A 13,417-nucleotide genomic window follows, 5' to 3' on the forward strand; every position below is an offset into this window, starting at 1 on the left:
CTTGATGTCTGTTTAGGTCTTGCTGGTTCCCAGGAGTGGCCTTGCAGAGAGAGAGGGGGAAGTGCTCTTGACAAAGAACTATGTGGCTTTTAGCTACATANTNTGAAAACACCTGGGCTGCGGGATGNCCTGGGTGTAAGATGCCTGGGTTTTCTCAACCTGGTCCCTGACAAAGGATAATCAAGAAACACACATTGAGGTTCCAGCATTCACCCGGTTCTCTCCTACACTGGCTCAGCAGCTGTCTGTCTTGAAAGTCAGAGGACACAAGAGAAAAACTCTTGCATAAACCACCAGGGACTGCACAGTGGGAATCTGGTGTCATAATGTTGAGACGAGCCAGGAGCAATGTCCTCAAGAACCACAGGCATGGACAGTCCTGTGTTCTTTCCCATTGGTACTAGGGTCCCCGCCATCCCTCTCCCAGGGCATCCTATGAACCCCTAGCCCTCACAAAACCATAGAGAACAGAGATTATCTACCTGCACAGGTGGGTTGCTGCCAGGTCAAGCAATGCTGCCACAACTCTAGCCATGATTCTTACTCTAAGATACCAAGACCAGGATGGTCCCATGAGAACTATGCTCAGTGCAAGGCACACCCTTTTACGTTTAGCTCCTGCAGCGAGATACCGAAAAACCCTGTTAGTCACTGTGAGAGAAAGAAGCATGTGGAGAACAGCTGTGTCCATTGCACAATCTCCCAAGAGTGCACAACTCCACTGTGCTGCCCAGTCAAGGAGTGGGGGCCCATTCTGCTAGTGCCACAGCCAATGAGAGGTCAGGGCCAGCTTTCCTGACTACCACAGGTAGTGAATTGAGGGAGGGCATCACCCCCACATCCATGCCAGCAGATTGCCTCTTAGCATATCTATAGAGTATTTCCCCACTTAATCATCAATGTGGGAGGACTCAGCCCACTATAGACAGTGCTACTGCCAGGCTCTTGGTCCTGGGTGGTATAAGAAAGCTAACTGAGCAAGCCATAAAGAATGACCAACCCTCCTTGGCCTCTGCTACCTTACCTCCTCTGATGAACTATAAAGCCTTAGAGTCCTTTCCTTTGAGTTACGTTTTTGGCCCTGGCCTTTTAACCCAGCAACAGAAAGTCCACTAACACACAAACTTGTAGCCAACCTGTATTATGTGATAATTGTTAGTTCTCAAGACTCTTCAAATATCCAGAAATGAGATCAAGCTGGATTATGGGATTTCTGATTGTTAGAAAAAGCTATTATTCCTCAGGAACTTGTGAAACCAGTTCCCATCTGCCAAAAGATAACTTTAGCCTTGTTTTTGCTACAGCCATAATGTTACAATGTGCTCTCTTTATTTACTAGATACAGTCTAGAACAAAGGAACAGATTGTCTAACTCAGATATACTCAATAGATACTGGCTTTCATCCTTGTCAGAATTCTGCTAAATGTTTTTACTATTATACATGGAGACTTCCAAATCCTGACAAGGAACCCCCTGTCCTCCAAGATTTCTGAGTGATATGGACACAGTGGCAAGACTCCCTAGAGTGTGGTATGATAACCACTGAGAGTCACTGCTCCATTGCCTTGTCTGCTGTCAGAGCTTGGCCTACACTGTGGACAAACAGGATACCAAAATGTCTAATATTGACTATGACAAGTGAGTCATTTCTCCCATGCCCCTCCCCCACAGGAAAAAGCTTCTTACATTCTGGGCCTGATGGCCAGACTACCTCTGCCAGAGTCAAGATGGAACTGTCCACTGCAGNTCCCACCAGATGGATGACTCTATTGTCTCCAAGGGAAACAACTGAGCTGACAAGGTAGCTAGAATTAGATTTGTCTCACCCACTATGAACATGCTTCTACTCCTCAACAGTCATTACTTCTTTGACATCCTCCCTCATAAATTATTCTAAACTGTCATTTCTTTTGTCTTATGCTACAGACCCTGAATTTGGCCTCCCAACTCTTTAATGTCACACAACCTGGTTGCTTTAAAGATATCTAGCTATGTGTACCCCCTGTAACTAAATCATAAGCTTCCACCTTCTCTAGTGACCCTGCCAAGAAACCTTACTTCACCTTTCACCAGCTGCCCTGACTCTGGTGTTACTCTGAACCCATACATCATTTTCTCTCTTATTCTTATCTATAGACTTAAGTTGTTTCTCATACTAAACGATATAATCAACTATCATATTCACATGGTCAATATTTTAAGTTTCCTTTCATTTGTCTTTTAAATGTAAAATTAAAATGTTTCTCATTATCATAAATTCACACACACACACACACACACACACACACACACACACATATATATTCAGTCTCTCAGATAGAAGGAAAAATCCCTTCTTGCTCCTCGTGCTCCACAAAAGATTTTTGTCCTTCTCAATTGCATCTTAAAGAGTGTAAAAGCTGTTAACAGATTAATCTCTTTGTAAACTTATAGCCAATCAGTTCCACCTCTCATGGACCACACAGGCTCCATCTAGATAAGCACACCTGCCAATCAATAGCCTATGTTCCCACCTGTTACCTATTCCAGGGGCTGGGATTCCTCTCTGTTACCTGGGATTGGGACTCCTCTCACCGCAACCACTAAGACCTAAGGGTTTCAAATGTACACCTGAGAACATTTCTTTTTCTCCCAAATGTACTTAACTTTATTCTCTATCTCTAATATAAAAAGTGTTCAAGCGTTTTGCTAAGTCCAGCCATTTACTCAAAATCTACATATAGTACAACTTCAGAGTAGCAACCCACAGATGCTCCAGTGCCTGCTCTCATAGACACGGATGCTTCTACTGGACCTGCTCCTTCCTACCCACAGATGGTCCCACAGATCCTGGACAGCAAGGAAACAACTGACTCTCCTAAGACTGGACAGACACCCCATCCCCATTTTCTTAGGTTTCCCAGACATGTCACCCCAGAGTCAGCGGGAAGCAGCTAAAGATCACAAGGACCCTATTCCTGCTTCACCACCGCCTCTTTCTAGTTTTTCCTTTTTAAAATTAAACCAAAATGGAGGATGTTCGAATTCCTTCTTCACTCCACCCAACAGTTACCTGTCAAATCCAGCTAGGCCTGACTTGCTGTAAAAGAGGTTGTTTAGCCCCTCCTCGATCTCTCTGCCCCTACTGTGTCTCTCCTTTCTCTCCCTAGCCTCATTTTCCCTCTTTCCCATTCTTCCTTTTTCCCTTGTCTGAACATTTTCTGACTGGCCTCTTCTCTCCTCTTTCTCCCTTCCTTTCTCTCCAGCTTTCTCTGTCTCTACTCCCTTCTCAACTCCCCTTCCCATGCCCTAAATAAACTCTATTCTACACGATACCCATTGTATGTCTCCTGCCTCAGGGGAGGGATGCCTCAGCCTGGGCCTGCCCACTGATTCACCACTCCCACCTCTCCATACTTTGCTCTACAAAATATATCCTGGTCCTTTTAAGAACATAACACAGTCAACTTCTTTGTCTGCTCTGGACTCTTCTAGATTCCTGTGGCCTTTCTTTCATATCTATAGTAAAAAACCTTTAGCATGTCCTTGAGCAGTACTGTTGACAGTTTTAGTGTAACCCTTCAAATATCATAGACATCCCAAAGCATTCTAGCAAAATCAGGAACAAGACAAGTGTATCCACACTTTCTACTCTCATTGAATATAGTCCTGTTTTAGCTAGAATATTGAAACAAGAGAAGCAAACAAAAGAGATGCCAATAAGAAAGAGAAGCCAGAGTTCCTCATTTGCAGACACTATGACCCTGTTCTTAGAGACCCCAAGATAAACTCCCAGTAAATTAAAGGGCTACTATATTAACAAGGAAAAATAATCAGTGCCCTTCCCACGCAGCACTAAACAAAGTGAAGAAGGATCAGGGAAGCCTTCCCATTCACAGCATCCTGGACCACCACCCTGAAGGCGCCTGGTGGGCATGGTACGATCTTCTGATCCCAGCACGCAGAAGTTGGCAGATCTCAGAGTTCAAGGTCAGTCTGGTCTACAGAACAAGTTTCCCCCAAGGTTCTTACAAAGTGAAACCCTGTTCCAAACAAGAAAAACAACAACACACAAACCCTGATGGCTCAGCAGTTCAGAGGAACTAATGCTCTTGCAGAGGATCCTACTTGAGTTCCCAAAGCCTACACAACACCTCACAGCCTCTGGTCTCTGTCAGCCAGCACAAACCATAAACTAACACAGGCACACACATATATAAAATAAAAAATATATCTTAAAAGAGAATTCCTAGGAGTAAACCAGACCTTGGATGAGAACAATCTCTATGATGAAAACTTTGAAACACTGACAGGCCCTGCACAGATGGCTTAGCAGAGGACCTGAGTTCAGTGCCCACAGCCCCAGTGCCCACAGCTTACAATCATCTGCAACTATAGTTTTTAAGGGATCTGACACCTTCTTGTGACATCCACAGGTAGCAGACACACGTGGATCAAACATACATATATATGCACAGAAAACACTCATACTTAGAAAACAATTAAATCTAAAAATAGAAAATAAAAATAAGAAGAGGGGAAAATCAGATGTGGTGGTGCAAACTTTTGACCTGAGTATATGGGAAGCCCAGGTAGGTGAATCTGTATGGGGACTTCGGGACAGCCAGGTCTGTACAGCGGGATCCTGTCTCATCATCACCAGCAACAATAACATGACATCAGAATTCATATGCAGGGAACATTTGCTACTAATTGGCCAGACTCACCTCCTGAATATCCCAGGTAGAAATCCTGTTCACAGAAGTTATCATACAGACAACTGGCCTCCCTTGTCTGAGATATAACATGTATATGCCCGAACTCCTGCAAGGAAACCCCAACAATATGTGGACACAAAACAGTTGAGGGACAACTCAGACTGAAGAAGGTATGGTTCCCTTCCCTCTGCCATGGAGAAGGCTTGGACAACAGCTGTGGAAAGGAGGAAGCGAGAGGTAGCCAAGAACACTGCAGGCTGGTCATTGGTTCAGATACATTCACTCTTTAGTCTGTTTCTACAGATACAAAATGGGTACTGTTTTGGGATAGCATTTAAAATATAAATAAAGAAAATATCTAATAAAAAAAATGAGTACTGGGGGTGGGGGCCGTAACTCTCTGTTCTGTTGCTAGAGGCCTATAAACCATAACCTGGTACTCATTTGGATGCAGAAGGACCCAAAATTCAAAGTCATTTTTGTTTGCTACATGAAGGGTTTGAAGTCAGCCTGTGGTACAGGACATCCCCTCTTTAGAAAGAATAAAGGAATGAAAGAAAGGAACAAAGGAATGAATGAAGGAAGGAAAAAAGGAAGACAGGAAGGAAGGGAAGAAGAAAGGAAGGAAGGAAGGAAGGAAGAAAACAAAGAAAAGAAAGGAAGAATGAAAAGAAAGAAAAGAAGAGAAATAGCCAGATGTAAACATGTACCAGTCCCAGTGAGGGCAAACAGTACCTCTTGAGTTTGAAGACAACAAGGAGAACAGAATCCACAAAGTTGTCTTCTGACACACACACACACACACACACACACACACACACACACACTGTGCCATGTACACACATCACATACACACACACTAAAAATAATAAATGTTAAAAATTTAAAAGTTTCTCCATCAGAAAACTGTTCAGAGGAAATTTTTTTGAAAAACATAAATACTAAATTCTATTTGATAATTTCCCCAGTAAATTCTCTGTACACTCTGGGAAGGGTACAAAGCCTTCAGGGAAAGGGAACGATAGGACTGGTTTTACGATGTTGAGCAACCACTCAGCAGATCACGGATTGGTTCCCTGGCTGGGCTAGCACAGCAGCCCCACCCTGTTAAACTGCAGTTCCCTTCCTCTTATTAAATGAGAACATAGGACTGCACAGAACGGGAAAAACCAAGAGGGGGTCTCTTCTAGGGTACCCAAGCCCATACCACACTCCAAAGGAATTTCCTTGTAAATGAAATCTTCTCGAATTGCCTGGGTCTTGGCATGTTCTTGCCATATTCGGCAAATGAAGAACTCCTTCCATGTCTCTGTGCCCAGGAGCTGTAGGGTATCCTTGTCACAGAGGAGCCATCTCTTCTGACACAACTTCCTGCAATGCACAGTTGCAATCCCATCAGGCTGACCCCAGTCACCTCACCTTAGAGCCATGGTTACAGTGTGCAAACTTCACTAACCATCCTCACTCGGCAGAGGTCTAGGTCCAGAATCAGAAGGCCTCTTCTTCCTTCCTGCCCCATCTTGTCTCCTCTTCCCATCCCACCCTGCCTGCCCTTCTCCTTACCTCCACAGGACATTACTGCTTGCAAGTGCATTCCAGTTCTATGGGAGAGAAAAGAATCCTTAATCCAACAACTGAATCCCTCTCCTGGTCTCGATTTGTTCTGGGCTGGGCCTACAGAGGTTAATGAAACACAGTCCTAGCTCTCCAGGCCCAGCCAACCTGTAGAGACCTACCCCAGCAAACACAAATCACCCTGTGAGCCCTCAGAGAAGCAGGGACAGTCTCCAAAGGTCTGACATGGAGTCTCAAGGATGCTCATGCCAGCAGCACATCTCGACACTGCAGCTTCTCCTTTTCATTTAGTAGAATTTTGTTATCACTGTTACTGTTCTGAGATAGGGTGTCTAGTAGCCTGGGCTTGTTTTAAATTCCTGTCATTGAGTCTGACCCAAACTTCTGATCATCTTGCTTCTACCTCCCAAGTGCTTCAATTACAGGTGTGTGCCTCTACTCCTGCCTCATTTAGCCAGATCTGAGGTCTTCCCAGTGGATAATGCTGACCCGTGAGACCTAGATGTATCTGTTTGGTATTCTGTGGGATGGCGTTCCTTGTGGTCAAGAGAAGCAGCTGAGTCCCCAAGACACTAATGTGTCAGAGCTGAGTAGACACATCTGAATAAGGTAAGTTTAAGGAGGGAAAGAAGGAAGGAAGGAAGGAAGGAAGGAAGGAAGGAAGGAAGGAAGGAAGGAAGGAAGGAAGGAAGGAAGGAAGCAAGCCAGGCTGGGTGAGTGTGGTGCTGGGGTAGCTGAGACTCCAAAACTGAGTGGGAAAAGCCAAAGGGGCCTTATGTAGGGTGCACCGAATGGAGGAGTTCAGCCAAGGAGCTTTTACCTTGTTTACTTGGGCAACCTGTAGCAAACTGTAGGCATCCAGATAGGAGAAGATTTTCATCAATGGCACACTAGGCAAATGGATCTCCATCTTCTGTGNCCTAAGTCCACACTGACTCTTCTTTCTCCTCCCCAGCTTGCTCTGATTTTAAAGACTTGGCCAAAGATTTAGCAGGATTGCCAACCACAGGTCATCAGCCTTTGATTGGAGCAAGCTGCAGCTGTGTAGACTCTCTGCCTGTCCTCCTGCCCCCTCTCACTGAAACCAGATGCACTCAGCTGAGAGTGTTCACACCTTAACTCACTCCACAGTGATTTTCATTGCATAGATGAGCTCAAGAACGCCTTCCTGGCACTGTGGAGACCAAAAGCACATGATCTGGGGCAGCCCCGATTGATGATGTACTTGTCAGAACTTTCTAGAAAATCCTGAGTAACACACTAATTTTCAACAGGTTCAGTTGCTTATGTGAAGTCCATTAGGTTTCTTCAAATTACTGGTGTAGGGAATCTGGTTTCCATGTTCATGTCTACCCTGAGAACTGAGTTAGCACAGCAGGGCCCACCTCTCTGTGCCTGCACAGCCTCTGAGGTCATGTGCTGTGTACTTAGCCTTCTAGTAGAAAGTGGCAGTTAACGAAGACACCTGATGTTTACTGCTGGTCTCTGTGCATACACAGGCATGTGCACTGGAGCATATACACAGTTTTACAAGTACTGCACATGAATTCCAGGCCAGCCTAGGATAACAAATGAGACTTTGTTTTAATAAAAAGAGTTAAAGTGACATGCTGATTTTATTCATGCTGATTATATTACTAACTAGAAATCGGAATGTGTTTTTATTCTAAAATAACGTTCTTCTGTGCATCCACAGGGTATAGCTTATGTTCTGGACCCTTGGTAACTGTGCTTCTTTGCCCTTTAAGACAATAACTCAAGGAACCCAGCACTACCATAGAGTGCACACAGACATACACCATGGACATATGCATGTATACATATGTTGACACAAACATACATACAAAATGTGTGTGTGTGTGTGCGTATACACATACACTCACACACACATACACTGAGACACATTTTTCAAACCATGCTTTCTGCAGATTCAGATTGAAAATAGTTTTGATGACTGCAGACCCTACCACTGGCTTTTCTGCCACGGAGTTGGATGTTAGAGTGTGCGGGGGAGGGGGCAGCAAAACCAACACAGTGTGAAGAGGGGACTACAGGCCACAGTGCGGGCCTGAACGGAGCTAGAAGCTTCCTAATGCTTTGTAGTCTCAGTTTTCTTCTTTCTTTTTTTTCTCTTTCTTTCCTTTATTTGATTTTGAGACAGGGTCTCACTCTCTACCCCTGACTGACTGGCCTGGACCTTGATATATAGTCCAGGCCTCAAACTTAGAGACCTGTCTGCATCTGCATCCCAAGTGATGGGATGAAAGATGTGTGCCACAATGCCTGGCTTTGACCTTTATGTTTGCATGTTTGCTGAGCCAGAGGATGGCCCTGGCTTCTTTCTCTGGGTGACTGATTTAGATGTTCAAATGCAGAGCTGTTGTAACTCCTTATACCAGACATGAGGCATTGCTACCCCAGACACCTAAACAATGGGTATTTTCCATTCATGGAGGAGATCTGGTTATTTTTACAATGCGTAATTGATTAAGGGGTGTGTGTGTGTGTGTGTGTGTGTGTGTTTGTGTGTGTGTGATATTGAATGAGAGATGATATCATCCTATGATCCAGGCTGGCCTAGAATTCACTGAGGAGATTATGTTGACCTCAAATATGAAGTCTATTCCTGCAGAAGCCAGAAGAGGACATTTGACCTCCTGGTACTGAGGTTACAGACAGTTGTGAGCACCCATGTGGGTAATGAAAAATAAACCCAGGTCCTCTGGAAAAGCAGCCAGTACTCTTAATCACAGATCCATCTCTCCATTCCCTAAACAGATACTTCTTCTCATTGTACTTTAGCCACCATGTCAATAATGGCCATCTGGTAAAGGGACCATCAGGTGACCAGTAGAGACATGAACTGAAGAACATTTTTCTGAGGTGCTTATATTCACAGCACAGTGTGATTTGAAGATGGTTGTTGCAATAGCTTCCTGAGGCACATTAACAAGTGAGTGTACATGAGATGGGGTAGGTGGAAAAAATACTCTCTGTCCCAGGTTTAGACATTGCTTATCTAACATTGTCAGGGCCCTGTTCTCTGTAGAGGCACTAGGAGACAATCCACCCCTTGTCTCTACCAGTTCCCAGCAGCTGCCCTGGCATCCCTGGACTTGAGAAGCATCACTCCATTCTCTGTCCCTGCCACCAGTCATGTTCTCATCCCGGTGTACATTCTTCTCTGCTTTGTTGTCTCACTAGATAGCTCTGGGTTTATTCTAGGCTCACTAAGTAGACATGAACTCCCAGGAACCCACCTGCCTCTGCCTGCTGTTGAGTGCTGGGATTAAAGGTGTGTACCATCATGCAGAAATGACTTTTGTTTTCTTTCTTTTCTTTTCTTTTTTTGTTTTGAGACATGGTTTCTCTATGTAGCCCTGACTGTCTTGGAACTCACTCTGTAGACCAGGGTGATCTTGAACTCAGAGATCTTTTTGCTTCTGTCTTCCCAGTGCTGGGATTAAAGGCAAACACCACCACCATCAGCTAGCTGGGATGTCTTTCTTTTTAGTTCACCTGTAAATGCAAACAGAGCACATATGGTTAAATTAAGATAATCTCCTCACTTGAGATGGATAATCCAGTCACATCTATGATTTCTTTATTATTATGTGAACGATCATGTGTGTTTGTGAACTTTAGTGCAGTTACTCACAAAGATCAAGGTGTCACGTCTTCCTGGTGCTAGAGTTGCAGGAAGTTGTGAGCTGCCCAATAGGTTCTGGGAACAGAACCTGAGTCTTTTGTAGAAGCAGTACGTGCTCTTAATAGATGAGCCATGTTTGTATTCCTACCTAGTCATATATTTTTTCATATTACATGACATTCACAACTTTGTCAATCAAAGCAATTAAAGTTCTAGAGATTTAGACATAGATATATCTTTTAGAAGGGGCCACCATCACTGGCCACTGCAGTTACTGAATAAAGACATATTTGCATGTTTCCGATGGTTGGAAATACTATAACACCTCCTTAAGAATATTAATGAGGGATGGAGCAAGAGTGTACCCATGTTCTTAACCAGTATCTGCTGCAAACAGTTGGGATCTTGCTGGGTATGGCAAAATGTCTGTAGCTCTTAATAACATGCTTCAGTGTATTACTAAGTTGGTTTGGGAAACTTTCCATCACAATCTTCAATTTCCAATAAGACGTTTGGGTACTCTTAGGTTCCATAAAGAGACAGCCAAAGCTCAAGACACCCTTACAGAGAGATGGAGAAAGAAGGATAAAGGAGAAGCTCAGATCCTACAGCACAGGCAGGCAGTGGACAGAATACAGAAGGCTCTGAGGCTAACTGAGGCCAGGAACACTATCTGACTGCAACCACATTAGACCTTGTCCTGGCTTGTTTTGTTGGAGTTCGTCAAAGACCCTCACTCACAAAGACCATAGAGATCACCATCATTGCAAACTGCATGAGGATTCTTATTGATCCAACATGTTGGGGACCCCCTCCCAGCATGCAGGCCAGAGAAGAGACTCAGAATAAACAAAGAACACACTTTTTATACCTTTGTAAGGGACAGATTTGAGCAACAGGGTTTTCATTGGTGTAGCCAGTAACCCTTTCAGGCATTGGTTGGTTTGCATAGTGACTAAGTAACCCTTTGGCCTAGTGACTCACTTTGCTTGCCCCCATGATGGGTTACTATGATTTGGTCAGCAAAGTAATAGTATATTTTGAATTTGTGGATCAGCTATTTTTAACGTCACAGCTATTAACGTCAGGGGAATTCTCGAAACAAGGTCAGGGTGGTTTGTGGTCTTTGTCAGAATTTCATGTGGGGTGGGGGCAGGAGAATTGCTGATCTTGTTATGGTTATTTCTCTGAGAACAGTTAATATTGTTTTGGCAGCTGTAGGCTCAGTCATTTTGACCGCTAAAACTATGTTTTTAAATTTTTTAGTCAGCCAGCTTCCTTATCTGACTCTGCACTTGGCCTGTAGTACAGTTTGGAAAGTCCTTTTCGAAGGGGGAAGGTACTGGTTGGTCTTGAATTCATTTTGGATATTACAGTTTTATATCAACTTGACACAAGCTAGAGTCATCTGAGGGAAGGGAACTCAATGGAGAAAATGTCTCCAAGTGATCAGGCTGTAGGCAAACTTGTAGGGCATTTCCTTAATTAGTGATTGATGTGGGAGAGCCCAGCCTACTGTGGGTCATGACGTAAGGCAAATGGTAATGTTTGAAATGATGATTTTTTTTTAAAACCTAAGTACTTACATAGTCAAAAATAGGCAGAGAGCCAGGCACATAACATTAAATTTCAGTAGTCAAGACGCAGAGTCAGGTGGGTCTGTGAGTCTGAGGCCAGCCTGGTCTACAGCCAGTGCTCTTAACAGCTGAGTCATCTCTCCAGCCCTGGCCAGACTTTCAATTTTTCTGGAAGCTCCAGGGTAGGAAAGTCTTCCTGGCATCGAGGTGAGCTCTGCAATACCGAGCAGGGTGGGCAGCACCAGGAAGGGCAAATGGTGCCACAACCTGAGCACCTACTATGCTCCTTCTCACACCAACCCATAAGTGTCTAGCAGGCTTTCTGTACAAGGTCATGGTTCCTGCCATAGCAAGAATTAGCTTTCAGTGCCCTGACTTCCACAACCTTGCGTTCTGACTGGCTCTCCATGCCCAGAGGCCATGTGCAATCCATTCCACATAGGTTTCAGGGAAGATGAGGAGAAGAGGAAGGGAAGAGAGCAGAAGCTGTAAGGTCCACACTGGCCCCTCCTGAGGTGGAAGGTGGTGATGGAAGGGCAGAAACTGGGAGCCAGAGGACCTGGGTCCTTGCTGGGACTCAGTGTCCCCATAACAAGCTACATAGGGGACCCTTCTACCATTATGGCCTTTCTATCATAAGCTGATTTTATAACCAAAACAGAATATTAAAATCCAATCTCTCTCTCTTCCTCTCTCTCTTTGAATCTGTCTGTCTGTATAAATGTTTCTCTTTGTCTATATCTATTTCTCTCTGTCTCTCCCTCCTCCCCCATATCCCTGACTTCATATTTAACTCCACCTAACCTTTTTGTTCCATAGTAATCCGGTGAAGTGTGTGTGTGGGTTGGGGTTTGATGGGTGGGTGTTGATTTTTTATTTTTTTATTTTTTTGAGGCAGGGTTTCTCTATGTAGCCCTGGCTGTCCTGGAACTCACTCTGTACACTAGGCTGGCCTCAAACTCAGAGGTCTGTCTGCCTCTGCTGGGACTAAAGGTGCATATATTACCTTTTTTTAAAAATCACTGTGTTTTCTGATAAAGAACAGGCCTCTGTGCAGCACCTGAGCCTGCCTGCCCATTGTGTGATATGCCAGGAACTATGCCCACCTCATCAGTAAGGATAACCCCAAGAAATAATCATTGTGACAAGAATAATCACTGTTTTTATCTAGAGATCTGCACAACTGAAAAATACATGACCAATGATCAGGGTCACATCTGCATACCTAGCTGGTCACTGACTTCATACACGGGAAGGCACCCACACACCCTGTCTCCACCTGTTTCTAGAATATAATCGACTTCCTGGAAGCATTGTCCTCTCACTGGCCATTTAGTGATCAGCTAGATCATCAATCAATACAATCCTTTGTCATGCACCATCTTGTCCTTTCTATGGTTGGCTCTGTCGGGCTCTAGGCAGAATGTGTCACAGTGTGTCATCGTGTGTCACAGTCCACTTGTGGTCAGAGGAAAACTTCTACCCCATGGGCCCTAGGGCTAAAAAAAATGCAAAAACCCACAAATGCACACAGAACATCTGGCTTAATATTAAATGGCATCCTCAGTGGGACATTTTTGCACAGTGTCAAGGCAGCTCAATAAAAATGATTGTCTTTTATTCACTTTTGCAACTCTGCTTTTGACTCTGGGCCCAGCCAACTGAACTGTAGTGTAGTGGCTATTCTTGGTTGTCAACTTGACTATATCTGGAATGAACTATAATCTAGAATTGGAAGGCTCACCAGTGATCCTAATCTGGAGGCTGGGAGATAGAAGTTTCTGATCTGGATCTTGGTATGGAGATCTTGAGGCATAGTGGCTATTCTAGAAGGTTAAGACAGGGAGATCTCCAAGTTCAAGGTCATCTGGAATTAAAGGTGTGGTGGCACACACATTTAATCTGGGCTACACCTTCT

At 44.2% G+C, this 13,417-nt stretch overlaps 1 protein-coding gene across 1 annotated transcript in view; it reads right to left on the bottom strand.

Moving 5' to 3' along the window:
* Positions 1-7,189, bottom strand: part of LOC110315599 (F-box/WD repeat-containing protein 15-like) — a 16,592-nt gene extending 9,403 nt beyond the window's left edge. The window contains 5 exon segments of the mRNA XM_021189614.1: positions 4,708-4,775; positions 4,778-4,804; positions 5,906-6,069; positions 6,262-6,299; positions 7,094-7,189. Coding sequence (XP_021045273.1) covers positions 4,708-4,775; positions 4,778-4,804; positions 5,906-6,069; positions 6,262-6,299; positions 7,094-7,183 — 387 coding nt within the window. The 5' untranslated portion in view covers positions 7,184-7,189.
* Positions 7,190-13,417: the final 6,228 nt, after the last annotated feature.

The sequence above is a fragment of the Mus pahari genome, unplaced genomic scaffold (assembly GCF_900095145.1).
Source record: "Mus pahari unplaced genomic scaffold, PAHARI_EIJ_v1.1 scaffold_3385_U1_1, whole genome shotgun sequence".
Classification (NCBI taxonomy): domain Eukaryota; kingdom Metazoa; phylum Chordata; class Mammalia; order Rodentia; family Muridae; genus Mus; species Mus pahari.